The 17547-nt window shown below is 47.1% G+C and overlaps 1 protein-coding gene across 4 annotated transcripts in view; it reads left to right on the top strand.

Annotated features, from left to right (window-relative positions):
* Nucleotides 1-16210, top strand: part of LOC125136809 (BOLA class I histocompatibility antigen, alpha chain BL3-7-like) — a 41685-nt gene extending 25475 nt beyond the window's left edge. The window contains exons 1-8 of one of the 4 annotated variants that reach the window (XM_047797607.1): nt 5725-5906; nt 10453-10749; nt 13289-13564; nt 14447-14722; nt 14842-14952; nt 15392-15424; nt 15555-15605; nt 15766-16210. In XM_047797607.1, the coding sequence (XP_047653563.1) occupies nt 5846-5906; nt 10453-10749; nt 13289-13564; nt 14447-14722; nt 14842-14952; nt 15392-15424; nt 15555-15605; nt 15766-15770 (1110 nt within the window). In that variant the 5' untranslated portion in view covers nt 5725-5845 and the 3' untranslated portion in view covers nt 15771-16210. Of the gene's footprint in view, nt 1-5724; nt 5907-10403; nt 10750-13288; nt 13565-14446; nt 14723-14841; nt 14953-15391; nt 15425-15554; nt 15606-15765 lie in introns of those variants that run through there. The other 3 variants (XM_047797608.1, XM_047797610.1, XM_047797609.1) reach the window with 3 other exon arrangements.
* The last annotated feature ends 1337 nt before the right edge of the window (nt 16211-17547 follow it).

Raw genomic sequence — 17547 nt, 5'->3', positions numbered from 1 at the left:
GAACACACGTCCTCATGGATGCTAGCCACGACGGGAACTCTGAGATGGCCAACACCTTGATTGCAGGCTTGTGAGACCCTAAGAGGACCCACTAAGCTGTGCCCAGATTCCTGCCTCATAAAGCCTGCAAGATAATATTTATTGTTTTAGTCATCGAAGTGATGGTAACATTGTTTATGCCTTAATATGCATGTAATATATATATTTTAGTACCTGAAAGTGGGTGTTGCTGTAACAAAGACCTTTGTAGGAGTAGTCGCTTTGGAACCAGGTAGCTGGTAGAGCAGGAGATTTTTATTTTATTTTTTAACTTATTTTTTTTGGCTGCATCTGTGGCACATGAAAGTTCCTGGGCCAGGGATTGAATCTGAGCTGCAGCTGCGTCAAGGCTGGATCCTTTAACCCACTGTGCCCAGTCAGGGTTCGAACCCAAGACTCTGAAGCGACCTGAACGTCTGTAGTCGGTTTCTTAGCCCACTGAGCCAGAGCCGGAAGTCTGAGGCAGTAGGATTTTAAGAAGCATGGTGGAGAAAGCCTTCATTTCCGGGAACAGTCTTAGTAGAAACCTGGGCTTTAGTAACTGTGCTAGTGGGCTCAGAAGGAAATGAAGAATATCTTACTGGAAACTAAAGGAAGGAAAATTCTTGTTAAATAGTAGTTGAAAAATCTTGTTAAATAGTAGTTAAAAAGTAGTTAAATAGAAGTAGAAAATTCTTGTTAAATAGGAAAGCTTAGCTAAATTATCTTCAGTTATGTAGCTAAATTATCTTCAGTTATCTTCAGTTTAAGCAATGAACCTGTTTATATATAGTTAAGGAGATTTCTGAGCAAAGTGTTGAAGGTGCTGCTTGGTTTCTTTCTGTTTACAATAGCATGTAAGAGGAGACAAATTGAGGAAAGAAGAGTATAAAGGAACCAGGGTTTGATTATTTTGAAAACTCAGCCTGTCTAGATGACAAAAAGCATTAATAGGAAATGAATTTTCAGCACTATCAGGAAGGCATGGCAAAAAGAAAAAGCTGAAGGTGTGACTATACAATTTTAAAGACCAAAGCATCCAGTAAACTTTAGTCACACAACAGGTCTTTTAAAAATACTAAATGTTGGGAGTTCTTGTCGTGGCTCAGTAGTTAGAGAATCCGACTAGGAACCATGAGGTTTTGGGTTCGATCCCTGGCTTGCTCAGTGGGTTAAGGATCCAGCGTTGCTGTGAGCTGTGGTGTAGGTTGCGGATGCAGCCTTCCTCCATATGCTGCGGGAGCGGCTCAAGAAATGGCAAAAAGACAATAAAATAGAATACTAAATGTGGAGTTCCTGTTGTGGTGCAATGGAAACAAATCCGACTAGGAACCATGAACCATGAGGTTTCGGGTTCGATCCCTAGCCTTGCTCAGTGGATTAAGGATCCAGCGTTGCTGTGAGCTGTGGTGTAGGTCGCAGACTTGACTCAGATCTGTCGTTGCTGTGCCTGTAGTGTAGGCCAGCGGCTACAGCTTCCATTCCACCCCTAGCCTGGGAACCTCCATATGGTGTGGGTGCGGCCCTAAAAAGACCAAAAAAAAAAAAACCCTATGAACCTCAAGGAACCTCTCAGTCAAACCATAGGACTTCTAGGAAGCTTAAAAATCTTGTCCTTCAGTCATTTTAGCAAGAGCCCAAGGTAGAAAGTGTTTATCTTGAAAAGATCTCTGGGAGTTGTGGCTCAGCAGTAACGAATCAGACTATGAACCATGAGGTTGTGGGTTCGAACCAGCATTGCCGTGAGCTGTGGTCTAGGTCATAGACGTGGCTCGGATCTGGCATTGCTGTGGCTGTGGTGTAGGCCAGCAGCTGTAGCTCCGATTGGACCCCTAGCCTGGGAACCTCCATATGCTGAATGTGCAGCCCTAAAAAGCAAATAAAATAAAAAAGAAAAAGAAAAGATCTCTGGTTGTGGTTTTTGCCTAATTGTGAATACGAGTGAAATCCATGGAAGGCCAACAATGTTTTTTAAGAAGGTTAGTCAATAAAATCACTGCCAGTTTGGGCTAAAAAGGATGAAGAGCATAGAGAATAAGGAAAGGGTGCTGTCAGGCACTCCCACTCCCCCCACTTCTACTGGTCGGTAGCCAGCTGATAAAACAACTCAGGTACAAGTAAGTGCTGCCTTTGATGAAAAAGGGAGGATAAATCAGTGGAATAAAAGTTCCGCAGGACAGAGCCAATAGCCCTGAGAATTATTACCAGGACCATTTCATACAGCATTCATCCAGCTGGATACCGGAATTGCTAGGAAAGAGTGATTCCTTTGTATCTCCATAACCCCCACCCCCACCCCGTTGGGAGATGGGGATGTTTGCCTCTGTTACCCTATGCCTGTCCTACCGTTTAAAGTTGAGGTATATGAGGCAGATAATTTAGTTTTAGAAATTGATGGGTAGGAAGGAAGTACATCCATGGGACTTCATCCAAACCTTGATTTATTTATATGAAGAGGTTCTGATGCAGAAACAGACTCACAGACAGAGAAATAAAATTTGTGATTACCAAAGAGAAGATGAAAGAGGGGAGGGACAAATAAGGGGTATGGGATTAACAGATATAAACTACTATATATAAAGTAGATAAGCAACAAGTGTTTATTGTACAGCAGAGGAAACTAAATCCATTGTCTTGTAATAAATCTATTGTGGAGTATAATCTGCAAAAATACTGAATCACTGTGCTCTACACCGAAGACTAACACAATATTGTGGAACAATATACTTTATTTTTTATTTTTATTTTTTTGGTCTTTTTGCCATTTCTTGGGCCGCTCCCACGGCATATGGAGTTTCCCAGGCTAGGGGTCTAATTGGAGCTGTAGCTGCCAGCCTATGCCAGAGCCACAGCAACGCGGGATCTGAGCCGCGTCTGTGACCTACACCACAGCTCATGGCAACGCCGGATCCTTAACCCACTGAGCAAGGGCAGGGATCGAACCCGCAACCTCATGGTTTATAGTCGGATTTGTTAACCACTGCGCCATGACGAGAACTCCGGAACAATATACTTAAAAAAAAAAAAAAAAGCACACTGGAGTTCCCGCTGTGGTGCAGTGGGTTAAGAATCCAACTGATGGAGAGAATCCAGTCACTGCAGAGGTTTGGGTTTGATCCCCAGCCTGGTGCAATGGATTAAAGGATCCAGGGTTGTTGCAGCTGTGGCTTGGATTTTAAAAACGTAAAGAAAAGATCACATACAAAGATCAATATACAAAAATCAGTTTTATTTCTATATAGTAGCAATGAGCAATTCAAAATAAACATACTTTCTGGCTGTAGCACAGCCTGGCAGCAGCTACAGCTCCGATTAGACCCCTAACCTGGGACCCTCCATATGCCGTGGATGTAGCCCTAAAAAGACAAGGAACAAACAAACCCAAAATAAACACACTTCCATTAATGATAGCATCAAAAGAAATAAAATAGGAGTAGTATAACAAGTTTATACTCTGAAATGAAAAAATGTTGAAATAAAGGAGATCTAAATAAATGGACAGATTTATCATGTTCATGGATCAGAAGACCTAATATTAAGATGGAAATTTTATCCAAGTCGAGCTACTGATTCAATGTAATCCTTATAAAATCCCAGTAGTTTATTTGCAGAAATCAGCAAGCTAATTCTAAAACTTAATATGGAGGAATCCTATTGTGGCTTAGCGGTAACAAACCCATGAGGATGTGGGTTTGATCCCTGGCATTGCTCAGTGGGTTAAGGATCTGGCATTGCTCTGAGCTGTGGTGTAGGCCAGCAGCTTTAGCTCCAATTTGACCCCTAGCCTGGAACTTCCATATGCTGCATTTGTGGCCCTAAAAAAGCAAAAAAATAAAATTTAATATGGAAATGGAAGAGAACCAGAAAAGCCAAAATAATCTTTTTTTGTCTTTTTAGGGCCGCACCCACAGCATATGGGGGTTCCCAGGCTAGGGGTCTAATCAGAGCTGTTGCTGCCTGCCTACACTACAGCCACAGCAATGCCAGATCCGAGCTGCATCTGTGAGCTACACCACAGCTCACGGCAATGCCAGATCCTTAACCCACTGAGCAAGGCCAGGGATTGAACCCACAACCTCATGGTTCATGGTTCCTAGTCAAATTCATTGCTGCTGTGCTACATGGACACAAAATAATCTTGAACAAAATCAGAAGACTCATGCTTCCTGGCTTACTTTTTTCCCCCCCACAGCCACCACAGGCTGAAGTTTCCCAGTCGGGGATCAAACATAAACCATATCAATGACAACACCAAGTCATTAACAGCTTAGGCCACCAGGGAGCTTACTGGTTTAAAATTTTACCACAAAGCCAAAGTCATCAAGATAGTATGAGAACACAGGAACCGTTGGTTGCTCAACCCTCAGCCTCAATATTTGCTTACTGCTGAGGACTATCCCATATCTTTGTTCTTGCTGCTCCTCTGGCTTTAGCTACAAGCTGCAAGTTATGTTGTACTGGGTCTCCCTGAAAGATCTTGCACTTCATATTCAGAATTGGAGTCATGAAGGGTCTACTGCTGGTGCTACTGCTCCAGGGATTTCCCAAGACCATTCTTGCCAGTGAATAATGACCTTTGGGATCGGCTAGGGTCGAGGTGTGAAGAATTGGAGGAGGCGGTGTTCCTGGAGAATAGAGAAATAGAAGGTGGGGGAAGTCTTGACTTTTGGTCCCTCCTGGCTCTCGTGTGCTTTCAACCGCCCAGAGTGAGCAAAAGAGAAACCTGGGGGAGATGGAAAGGGGCTGTCCTTTGTTTCTATTTTTTTAATGTGTCTCTTGGCTCCACTTCCTCCTCTCAAACTGCGTAGACTCTGCCATCCCCAGCAACCCACGGTACAGGTCTGAACCTGGTCCCCTTGAACACCAACCAGGGAGAAGAGTTTCCTCCCCGCCATCCCCCAGCTCGACTCTGACCTAACGAAAGTCTCACTTCTCCTCAGTACCCCGGTAGTTACTCACCATTCTAGTTTCCCTCAAACAGCACTTCTGTGAACGTTTCTCTTCCTTTTTTGACCACCGCCCTGAGGCATTCAGAGTTACCCGGGCAAGGGATCAGACTCGAGCCACGGTTTTTTTTAATTGGACATTTTATGTTTTTCCCCCAGTTTTTCAGATAAAATTGGCACGTACCCTTATATTAGTTTAAGGTGTAGAACATAACGTGACTGATGAATTGGATACTTTAAACAGAAGACAGTGCATTCTGTAAAACTTGTCACTGGAGGGAAAACAGAAACCAAAATAGACCCTCATTTTTGTGTATTCCCCCCTAAATATGTAATTTTTTGGACAAGGCTGCCAATTCATTTTTAATTATACATTTATTACATAAATATACAGTTTAAGTTTCCCCAAGTTGCTAATCACCCTTTTAACTGCTCTGCGGTTGTCAATGTGTATATCAAACATTATTCGCATTAAGATAAGGAAGAAACCAAGGCTCCTAAACTGAGAGACCCGCTCCGGATCAGTACCAATAAAGGAGTGGGTCTGTCTAGACCAGCCCTGGGCTACTGGTGGCTTGGTGCGGAGTTGGCTTTGTGGGATCGGGAGCGTGTATCTGTTCACCCGGACTTTTATTTTTCTCCAAAGCTCACGCCAGTGCGATTTCCTCTGGCCCTTGTTTATGCTTGTCTCAGACTGGAGGGCGCCCCGGTTTCCCCTCCCCTCCCCTCCCCCACCCTTCCTGTTCCAGCAACGAGTTTCGGTTCTTCTAAGGCACCACCCAGCTGGGGAGCTGCAGCAGAACCAGCTCTCCCCTCGCTGTGTCCCTCAGCCGCCCGGTTATGCCCGGGAAGGTTGGGACCCAGTCACAGCAGCTGAGGCGATGTGGTGGGCTCTCGTTCTCTTACACTCCTTCCTGAGCTCTCTGCTGGAGACCCGAGCCCGTGAGTGGGGAACTGGGAGTGGCGGGCTGGGAAGAGTTGTAGGGGAAGCGTAAACCCGCCGAGGGAGATTCCAAAATGGAACTCGAAGTTTAAGGTGACTTTCCAAAAACTTGGCGCGGACTCTGTCAAAGAAGGGTATGTAGGGCAAACAAGAAGGAAGCTAGAGGAGCTCCGACGGAGGCAGTTATGAACTACCCCCTCTTTCTCAAAATAGATGTTTCCGGTGTTTTTCCTTTCCTCCCTCCCTCCCTCCCTCCCTCTCGCCCTCTCTTTTTCTTTTGGTTTTCAGGGCCGCGCCCGCGGCATATGGAGGTTCCCAGGCTAGGGGTCTAATCGGAGCAGCAGCTGCCCGCCTCTTGCACAGCCACAGCAACGCGCGATCTGAGCTACACACAGCTCCTGGCAACACAGGATCCTTCACCCACTGAGCGAGGCCAGGGATCTAACCACATCCTCCTAGGTACTTGTCTGATTCTTCATTGCTGAGCCACAAGGGAAACAACGAGATGGTTCCGGTTTTTAAATGTTGTTTAGAAAAGAGAGGCTGGAGTTCCCGTTGTGGCGCAGTGGTTAACGAATCCGACTAGGAACCATGAGGTTGAGGGTTCCATCCCTGCCCTCGCTCAGTGGGTTCAGGATCTGGCGTTGCCGTGAGGTGTGGGTCGCAGACGCCTCTCGGATCCCGCGTTGCTGCGACATCTCCGATTCGACCCCTAGCCTGGGAACCTTCATGGGCCGCTCCTGCAGCCCAAGAAATGGCAAAAACACCAAAAAAAAGAGAGAAAAAATCATCTTTCTTTACAATATATAATGTACATTTATTTATAAAGACTATAGATGGTCCATTGTACTAATACATTAGGCATATTATGAAATAGTTACAAAGACAGTAATCCAAAAAGATGGGCTAAAATATTTTAAATAACTTCTTTATTTATACAAATACAAAATACAAAAATATTTTTGCCCTTACAAAATTAATTATAATATTCCACTGAGAGTAATGTGACCAATTAGACAATTATTTTTGAAAATTATGCTTTAACAATTTGTGATACAGTTATTTGATAGTCTGGCTCTAAATTGAGTTCATTTTGGTCCTTGGTTGATGACCGAGCTGAGGTCTCTCTCTTTCTCCCCCACCCCCCCCCCCCACACACTCACTCACTCATATACTCATATCCAGGAAAATTCCTTCCCTAAAATCCTCCCATTCCCACCCACAAACTTTTTTTTTTTGTCTTTTTGTCTTTTCTAGGGCTGCACTCGTGGCATATGGAGGTTCCCAGGTTAGGGGTCCAATTGGAGCTGTAGCCACCGGCCTACGCCACAGCCATAGCCACACCAGATCTGAGCTTTGTCTGCGACCTACACCACAGCTCATGGCAACGCCAGATCCTTAACCCACTGGGTGAGGCCAGGGTTCTAACCCTCAACCTCATGGTTCCCAGTCGAATTCGTTAACCACTGAGCCACAACAGGAACTCCTCCACCCACTATTTTTGTATTTCCCCTTATGCAAACTATTGAGAAACGGTGGTCCCCAGCCTCATGGTCCCCTAGCAAGGTTGTACAGAAGCTGTTGTCCAGTTCCAGAGTCTAGAGGTACATGGGGAAAGCCTGATGAGAGGCCAAGCTCTTGACTTAATTGCTGAATAAAATGTTTCTGGATTTTTTTTTTTTTTAATTCTCACCTATTTATGAGCAAGAGAGAAAGAGATGGGTTGTATTGAAAGTTTTACTAAGCTTCAGTTTTCTCACCTCTAACATGGAGTTTAAATGTCTACATCATATAGCTATTAAGACAATTAAAGAAATAAAATCAGACTATAGAGGAGATGCTCCAACACAATGCTTATTTTTAGGAAATTATTTCTTGCAAACCTAATTGGTCTGGTGAGGGTGTAATGGGAGTGTGGTGTGAACATTTCCATATTTGTGCATTTCCTATCTGAATGGACCAGAAGTCATCCAGGGTATGGTTGCCAGACTGAGCCTTAGAGAAAAAGGGAGTTTGTATTTAGTATACAAACAAATAAGTGCAAATATACATGAGGCATTATGTATATTAGTGAATAATTGGGGAAAAAAGTACTGGACATTAAATAAAATAAGCTGTGCACATACAGTGAAATACTACACCTGTGATTTAAAAAAAAAGTTATAGTCTAGGGAGTTCGCATTGTGGCTCAGTAGGTTAAGAGGCCAACTAGTATCCATGAGGATGTGGGGTCAATCCCTGGCCAGGCACTGTGGGTTAAAGGATCCAGTGTTGCTGCAGCTGCTACATAGGTTGCAGCTTCGGCTTGGATTCAATCCCTGGCCTAGGAACTTTTGTATGCCATTAAAAAGTAATAATAATAAAAAATATATAAAAGTTGGAGAAAAGTCTGAATTGGGAGAGACATTTATTTCAAGTTTCCAAAGAGGAAAAGGGGGAAATATAGAATGAATAGGTAACAATGGTTCTCTCTTGGATGTTATTATGGGGCATTTGTACTTCCTATATTATATATCTGCATGAATTTATGTTCCTAGTACCTTTGTAAGGTATAAATAAGGCTTGCTTGCTTATGCCTCTCTCTCATGTGCATAGTGTGTATATATATATATATACCTATCATATATATTTATATATACAGTTGTATATGTCTTGTAGATTATATATTTATGTTATATACCTGTTTTTCTTGGCGAGGGACAGACAGGAAGCTGCACCTGTTGCATGCAGAGGTTCCTAGGCCAAGGACTGAACACAGGCCATAGCAGTGGCATACCAGATCCTTAATAACTATGTCACCAGGGAGCTCCAATGTGGGGTGATTTTTAATGGCCACACCGAAGCATATGGAAGTTCCCGGGCCAGGGATTGAATCCAAGTCACCAGCTGTGACAGCTGTGGCAACACTAGGTCCTTTAACCCACTGTGCCAGGCTGGGGATTGAACCCCTGCCTCTGCAGTGACCTGAGCCGCTGAAGCTCCTAATTAACATGCTTTTAGCAGCATTGGTTTTTTGGTTGCTTTTTTGTTTGGTTGCACCCATGGCATGCAGAAGTTTCCAGGCCAGGGATCCAACCCATGCCACAGCAGTCACAGTGCTGGATCCTTAACTTACTGAGCCACAAGGAGACTCTTGTGCTAAGTATTTGTGATGGTTAATCTTCTGTGTAAACTTGGTTATGTCAGCTATGAAGTTTTTTTTTTTAATTTAAAAATTTTTTGGAGTTCCCGTCGTGGCTCAGTGGTTAACGAATCCGACTAGGGACCATGAGGTTGTGGGTTCGATCCCTGGCCTTGCTCAGTGGGTTAAGGATCTGGTGTTGCCGTGAGCTGTGGTGTAGGTTGTAGACGAGGCTCAGATCCCATGTTGCTGTGGCTGTGGTGTAGGCCGGCGGCTACAACTTCGATTAGACCCCTAGCCTGGGAACCTCTCTATGCCTCAGGTGTGGCCCTAGAAAAGGCAAAAAGACAAAAAAAATAATAATAATAATTTAAAAAATTGCTTTTTTTAGATCTTTTTAGGGCCACACCCATGGCATATGGAAGTTCCCAGGTCAGGGGTCGAATTGGAGCTGTAGCTGCTGGCCACAACAACATGGGACCTGAGCTACATCTGTGACACACCATAGCTCATGGCAACCCCGGATAGTTAACCCACTGAGTGAGGCTGGGGACTGAACCTGCATCCTCATGGATCCTAGTCAGTTTCCTTACTACTGAGCCACTACGGGAACTCCACTAAGAAGTTATTTTTCAGTTGAGATTAACATTTAAATCAGTAGACTTTGAGTAAAGTAGATTACCCTGGTTAATAATGTGGGTGGGCCTTATCCAGTCAGTTGAGAATTCAGGTGTTCTGAGGAAGAGGGAATTCTGCTTCCAGACTGCCTTTGAACACAAGCTGTAACATGGAGTTTTCTCCAGGTATCCAGCATGAAGGTCTGCCCTGCAGATTTTGGTTTTGCCACCCCTCCAAAATTGCATGGGCTGGAGTTCCTGTTGTAGCTCAGCAGAAACGAATCCGACTAGGAATCACAAGGTGGTGGGTTTGATCCCTGGTCTTGCTAAGTGGGTCAAGGATCCGGTGTTGCCGTGAGCTGTAGTGTAGGTTGCAGACGCGGCTTGGATCCTGCATGGCGGTGGCTATGGCGTAGGCTGGCAGCTCTATCTCTGATTGGACCCCTAGCCTGGGAACCTCCAAATGCCTCAGATGAGGCCCTAAAAAGCAAACAAAACACAAAAAACAAAACCAAAAAACAAACCGAAACAAAATTGCATGGGCTAATTCCTTAAAGTAAGTCAATCTCTTACTCCATATGTATATAAGTATATATGCTTGTATATATATGTATATGTATGTGTGTATATATTTATTTCTTCAAATTCTCTCAGTTCATATTTGCCTTTGAAGAGGGTGGTAATTGTCTTCTCATTGTTTTCTCTTACGGGCCCTGTCTCTCCTATTAGACACTCATGCACACACATTCATTCCCTAGATCTGCAGTCAGTAAATGCTGGATCTTGCTGCTCTTGTCCTTACCTCAGGAACACATTCTCTGCAATATTTCTATTTGGCCATGTCTGAGGCTGCACCAGGTGTCCCTGCATTTACTGCTTTCGGAGTCATGGACGACCAGCCCTTCATTCGCTATGACAGTGAGGAGATGCAGGCAAAATCTTGTGTTCAGTGGTTGAAGGAGGGGCCAAGTTACTTCAGTGATGAGACCAAGATCTTCACCAGTCGGATGAAGATCTTCCGCTTAAATCTGAGGAACGTGCAGCGATATTACAACCAGACCATGGAGGATGGGCTGAACAAAGCCCTGGAGCACAAGGAAACAGGTAGGGGCCTGAGGGGAAGCGGTGCTCACCGAGTTGCACCGATCCTCAGGGGAGAAAGGCTCTCTCGACAAGTGTTCCTGTAGGATCAGACTGGCACTGGAGAACGTGTGCAAGGTATCACTTGAGAGTGAGAGAAGACCTAGTCTGGTCACTATGGGGTAGGGTCTGTTTGACATGAATTAATAACTAATAAATAGATTAATTAAGCAGTTTGGGTCATGGACGTATGTATCTTTTGGGTGCTGCGGGCAGGGATCCAGAAAAGTACGACCTGGTGTTTGTTTTCAAAGAGCTTACAATTCTTACGGTTCGTATGATGAGCAGACTCACACTTCTGTGAAAATTTTATTGACCCTTTGGTGCAGACCCAGAAATGTCAAAGACCGGAGCCTCCTTAAATGCCAAATGAGAAGCAGATAAATAGTTGATGAGGTTCATGGATGAGACACCCAAGTGGTCACAGCTTCATGAATGAAGTGGAACTGGCTGTGGAGCCTGATGGATGTGCATTACTTAGGTGTCTGAAGAAAATAAAAGGTGTTCTATGCCCTAAAAAGCAAAAAAAAAAAAGGAATAAATTAAAAAAAATTAGGTGTTCTGAGCAGCAGCAAGGTGTGGGGTAGGATTCAGTGTAGTGAGTTCAGGGGATAAACTGAAGTTTAATCCTTTCTAGTTAATGGCTCTTAAGCATTTAGCGCTATTGAAACAAGTTTGTGAAGGGCCTTGAAGACCAAGTCAAGGCATAAACCAGTGAGAGGTACAATTGAAGCGGAATACTGAGGCTGCTCAGCTTTTAGTAGTTGATCCTTCCAGGAGCATGTGTTCAACAAAGGTTTATCAGGAGTTACACTACAGGCTCCGACTTGGTCCCTGCTTTGTAAGGTTCACAGTGTAATAAGAGGGTGATGGGGAACCTCCACATACCATGAGAGCGGCCCTAGAAAGAGCAAAAAGACCAAAAAAAAAAAAAAAAAAGAAGAGGGTGATGATGCGCCTCTCAAGTCAGTGTTAAGTGTGGGACTAGGAGCTTGAGCCAGGAGCCTGTGGGAGCCGAGAGGAGGGTGTGGGGAATCCAGGCTGGAGTGATCTTAGCGTTATTTATATTTGACTTTGAAGTTCATGTGAGCCATTTTTCAGCAGTTTGGGCTTGTTAATGTTATTCGCATTCTCTAGTACCTCGTGTATTTGTCTGCTCTGGCTGCCATAACAAAATACCATACATAGACTGCATGATTTAAGCAACAGAAGTGTATTTTCTTACAGTTCTAGAGGCTGCAAAGCCCAAGATCAAGTTCAGCAGAGCGCACCTTGTGGCGAGGGCGCCCTGCCTGGCTTTCATTTGACCACATTCTTGCTTTCCTTGCTGTGTGGACATGGACTGAATGAGAGAGCTCCCTGTCTCCCTAGTCCCTGTGGGATTAGGGCTCCACTCTCATGACCTTATTTAACTTTATCTCCACAAATACAAGGATTGTTAGGGCCTCAGCATATGAATACTGGATGGATAGAATTCGGTCCATAGCACTCAAGGAAAACTGTACTCAGCACTTTATGCCCCCTTTTATTAATTCTGTGTAGTGTGATTCTGTTTTTAGGAACTTGCACTTAGAATCTGAGACTTTTTTTTAAATTTTTTTTATTTTTAGGGCCACACCTGAAGCATATGGAGATTCCCAGGCTAGGGGTCTAATTGGAGCTACAGCTGCTGGCCTATGCCACAGCCACAACAACGCAGGACCCAAGCTGTGTCTGTGACCTGCACACAGCTCACAGCAACGCTGGATCCTTAACCCACTGAGCAAGGCCAGGGATTGAACCCACAACCTCATGTTCCTAGTCGGATTCGTTTCCCTTGCACCACAACGGGAATTCCAGAATCTTGAGACTCTTAGCACAGAAGAGGCCTGTAAGGTCATAGTCTAACCCTCAATTTACACAAGATACATGTAGAACTGTGGAGCTTGAATAATTTGATCAAATCACACAGTTCATGGCAAAGCCCAAATCTGTAACTTCCCATCCATCCAAGGCTGTTTCAATACCTCCTGGGACCAACCATAGGCCACTCCCCACAAAAGAGCTGACAGCGGAGTTCCCGTTGTGGCGCAGTGGTTAATGAATCCGACTAGGAACCATGAGGTTGCGGGTTCGATCCCTGGCCTTGCTCAGTGGGTTAATGATCCGGCGTTGCCGTGAGCTGTGGTGTAGGTTGCAGACGAGGCTCGGATCCCGTGTTGCTGTGGCTCTGGTGTAGGCCGGTGGCTACAGCTCCGATTGGACCCCTAGCCTGGGAATCTCCATATGCTGCGGGAGCGGCCCAAGAAATAGCAAAAAAAGACCAAAAAAAAAAAAAAAAGCTGACAGCGAGTTAAAGAGATCAGTATGAGGACAAATCTAGTTGGTCTGCAGAAGGGGAATGTCCTCTAAGGAGATGATAAGAGGTGAGGTGGGAGGGTGTGGGGCAGCCAGAACCATGGATGGAGAGGCCTTGAAGGCAGACTCTACCTGACTGACACTGCTTGGTCTTGGGGTTGGGCAGGTCCCCACACCCTCCAGTTCAACTACGGCTGTGAGCTCCAGCAGGATGGCCGGACCTCAGGGCACTGGCAGTATGGCTATGATGGTGCCGACTACCTGAGCTTGCATCTGGATCCTCTGCAGTACACAGCGGCCACATTCATTGCTCAATATACCAAGCAAAAATGGGAGGCCGATAGGAACTTCATAGAGAGAGACAAGAACTACTTGGAGAAAGAGTGCATTGTCTGGCTGCGGAGATACTTGGAGTTTGCAGGGGAGAGCTTGAACCGCACTGGTAATGACTTCTCCCCCCACCCACGCAGCCCTTTCCCCATCCCTGGCCTGGGCCCTTCTCTCTCCAGAGCATGGGTGAGGGGGTCTCCTCCAGAGCTGACCCAGCACAGGGAGTAGCATATTTAGGGTGGGATGATGACTTCCCTACAAGCCAGAGTTGTGGACTTGGGAGCTTCCCGTCTGGGTCTCCTGCGTCTTGTGGGTGGTGCCATCTGACCCACTTCTTCTTCTTCTTCTTTTTTTTTTTTTTTTGCTTTATTAGGGCCACACCCACAGCATATGGAGGTTCCCAGGCTACGGGTTGAATCCAAGCTGTAGCTGCCGGCCTACACCACAGCCCTAGCAGCCACAGCAACGTAGGATCCGTGCCGTGTCTTTGACCTGAACTGCAGCTCATGGCAACACTGGATCCTTAACCCACTGAGCAAGACCAGGGTTCGAACCTGCATCCTCATGGATTCTAGTCAGATTCGTTAACTGCTGAGCCACGACGGGAACTCCCCTTACTCACTTGTTATTAGGCCTAGGAAACGACTTACTCTCCAGAGGGCACAGAGCTACTTCATAGACGCTTGGAGGTTTTTCACCCTTTGGCACGTTCCCACTAGATACACACCTGTATCTAGAAACACTGACTAGCGACTTGATAAAAGAGTGGCGGGTCTCTGAAGAGGGTTTTACCCTGGAGGAGAATGTTAGATTGAGTTCCCGTGCTCTTGTTTTGAATGCAGCTCAGCTTGGGTCCCTGTACCGGCAGGTGGAGGAAGCTCCCTGTCTCCTTCCGGGTGGCAGCCAAACCACCAGGAGTTACAGCATCTTGGCCTTTGGAGTAGATGCTCCTCAGCAAACCCTGGCCTGAGCCTCCTTTCTTTGTTTACCACAGACCCTCCAAAGACATATGTGACCCGCCACCCCAGCTCTGACCTCTGGGTCACCTTGAGGTGCTGGGCCCTGGGCTTCTACCCTAAGGAGATCTCCCTGACCTGGCAGCGGGAGGGCCAGGACCAGAGCCAGGACATGGAGCTCGTGGAGACCAGGCCCTCAGGGGATGGGACCTTCCAGAAGTGGGCGGCCCTGGTGGTACCTTCTGGAGAGGAGCAGAGCTACACCTGCCATGTGCAGCACGAGGGCCTGCAGGAGCCCCTCACCCTGAGATGGGGTAAGGAGGGCCCTGGGGGCGGAGCCTCATCTCAGACACAGCAGAAGCCCTTCTGGAGACCTTCAGCAAGGTCAGGACTCCAGCCTGAGGAGGGCCCTCCCCTTGCCCTTTGTTCCCAGACCCTCCTCAGCCCCCCGTCCCCATCGTGGGCATCATTGTTGGCCTGGTTCTCGTCCTGGTCGCTGGGACCATGGTGGCTGGAGTTATGAGCTGGGAGAAGAAGCGCTCAGGTAGGGAAGGGAGCCGGGATCTGAGTCTCCTTGTCTCACGGGGGGGTTTCAAGCCTCGGTGGAAATTTGTTCTGCCTTGTTCCTGGGACGTCCCCTCCACACACATGTGCTGAGTCTGGGGCTGAGTGCTACCACGTACCCTTCTGTGAAGCACATGTGGAAATGAAAGACAAATGTGTCCCCTGGATTCTTCCAGTTGGGGACCAAGTTCCCAGCCCTTGAAGGTCAGAGGGGAAGGACCCCACTGAGGAGAGGCCTCCAGGAAGGCACTTTGTCCAGTCTCCCCCATATCTCCTTCCTTCACATTCCTGATCCTGTCCTGGATTTTGGTCAAAGTTCTGGAAAGTTCTCTGGAAAGTCTCCCAGGACTAGGGTTTCTTCTAGGATCTCATGACTTCATCATCTCCCTGGTCTCACACGTGGTGTCTTCTTCCCACAGGTGAAAAAGGAGGGTGCTACACTCAGGCTGCAGGTCAGTGTGGAGGGTTGGGATGCCTGAGGCCCTGGTGGTGCAGACAGGAGGCCGTGGGGGGAGCTCACCCACCTTCTCTCGTCTTCTCTCTTGGGGGTCCTGACCCCGTCCTGCTTTTGCTCTCCCTCAGGCAGTGACAGTGCCCAGAGCTCTGGTGTGTCCCTCATCAAGGATCCTAGAGGTGAGACCCTGGAGGGCCTAGATGGGGAGGGGGTTAGGGCAGAGGGGGTGCCCTGGGTGACGGGGACCTTTGAGGGGGACGTTTGGAGCATGTGGGGCTGTTGAGCATGTCAGCCCTTCCTTGACTGACCTGCCTGTTTCCTGATGATTTTCTTTCCCAGTGTGAGACAGCTGCCTTGTGGGGACTGAGTGACACAGATTTGTTCACGTCCCACTTTGTGACTTCGGATCCCCTGCCTCCTGTTTCTGCAGCAGCATTTGAATGTATCTGTGTCCCTATGAGCATCCTGAGAGGAGGTGGGGACCCTGGCCCAGCCCTGCCCCCCACGTCCCCTCCTCACCCTGGCATGTATTCTCTTCCCTGATCCTCTTTCCAGTTCTCGCAAGTGGGAGCCGGGTGGGGGGTGGGGGGTGGGGGCGGGCACTGGACCATCTCCATCCTTATCTTAACTTCACTGCCCTGAGTAATTAATGTCTTCCTGTAGAAAATAAAATCTCTGTGAATTTGCTTTTTCTAATCAGTGCCATGAGGAGTTGAGGGGATGATAAATGAGAGATTTCCTAAGTTTGAAAGAGGAAATAAATGGAAGGACCTTCCAGAATCCACATGTGTGCTGTGCTGCCTCTGTTCCAGGTGGGACGTGAGCAGAGAAACATGGACGGGGCCTGTGCCCAGTGAGAGCTCAGGGCATCATGGGCTTCAGTGTGGACACTCCCAGGCTGGGCCATCTTTTCTGTCCCTTTGTCTTTGTCCTTTCAGGAGAACTTTCTTCCACCAAACCCTGTGATCTCAGGGACTGAGAAGTCCCCTGGGCCTTGTCCTGTATTCAGGAGCTTGGTTAGCAAGGGCCTCCTGTCACCAGGTAGCCTACACTCCAGCCTTGGTCCCATCAGTAGTCCCTCTATCCTGCATTTGTATTTGGCCTATTTAGATTTTTTAAATATACAGACTGTTCTTTTAATGTGTAAAATTACAGTCTCATTTTGCTCTGTGTGTCTCTCCTCTGCGACAGCCACAGGAGTCATTTGCCTGTCATTGTCCCCACATGTCCAGGGGGGTCCCTCTCACAGGATCTCAGTGGTATCAAAGAGATCCATTTTCAGCCTCATCCAGCTCTTGCCCTCCTTCCAGAGATGTTTCCTGGATGCTTTCTTTCTTTCTTTTTTTTTTTTTTTGGTCTTTTCAGGGGCACAGCCAGGGCATATGGAGGTTCCCAGGCTAGGGGTCTAATCAGAGCTACAACTGCTGGCCTACACCACATTCATAGGAATGGGAGATCCGAGCCACATCTATAAACTACACCACAGCTCACGGCAACGCCGGATCCCTAACCCGCTGAGCGTGGCCAGGGATCGAACACGCCACCTCATGGTTCCTAGTCGGGTTCGTTTACGCTGTGCCACCACAGGAACTCCTGGATGCTTCTTTCTAACTTTTCCCCATCCTTTTGGGGGAACGAGATTCTGGAAGTAGCAATGAGGAGGGACCCAGTGGTTTTCTATCTTGACCTCATTCTTGCTGGATCTGGATCTTCTCTGCAGCCCGCCCCCTCCTCTGCCCTGAGCTCTCCTCAGCCCAGTGCCGGCTCCAATCCAAGCCCATGCATTTCGAAAGCAGAGTCTGATAGACTCACAGCAGCGGGAATCTAGGGCCAGAAGCGCAGGAGCATCTTTCCTGAGGAGAGAAAGAGCGCTGTGTGGGGTGAGCAGACTGCCTGGTGTGGCAGGGAGGGGACATCAGCCCTTGTGAGGAAAGGACAGGTGGCCCTGATGTCACCGGGAATGGACGTTGTGCTGGAGCTGCCACCAGACAGCACGTGGCCCAAGGTCGTACGAGTGAAGGTACTGTCCCTAGAAGAGGGAGGGGCTGTGCACTGATCCGTCACTCAACTCTGTTGAACGGGTATTTGTTGTGTGCCAGACACAGGACACATGCTTTTGGC

This window comes from Phacochoerus africanus, chromosome 9 (assembly GCF_016906955.1).
Source record: "Phacochoerus africanus isolate WHEZ1 chromosome 9, ROS_Pafr_v1, whole genome shotgun sequence".
Taxonomy (NCBI): domain Eukaryota; kingdom Metazoa; phylum Chordata; class Mammalia; order Artiodactyla; family Suidae; genus Phacochoerus; species Phacochoerus africanus.
The sequence above is the reverse complement of the archived record's forward strand: the minus strand, read 5'-3'. Positions and strand labels throughout refer to the sequence as shown.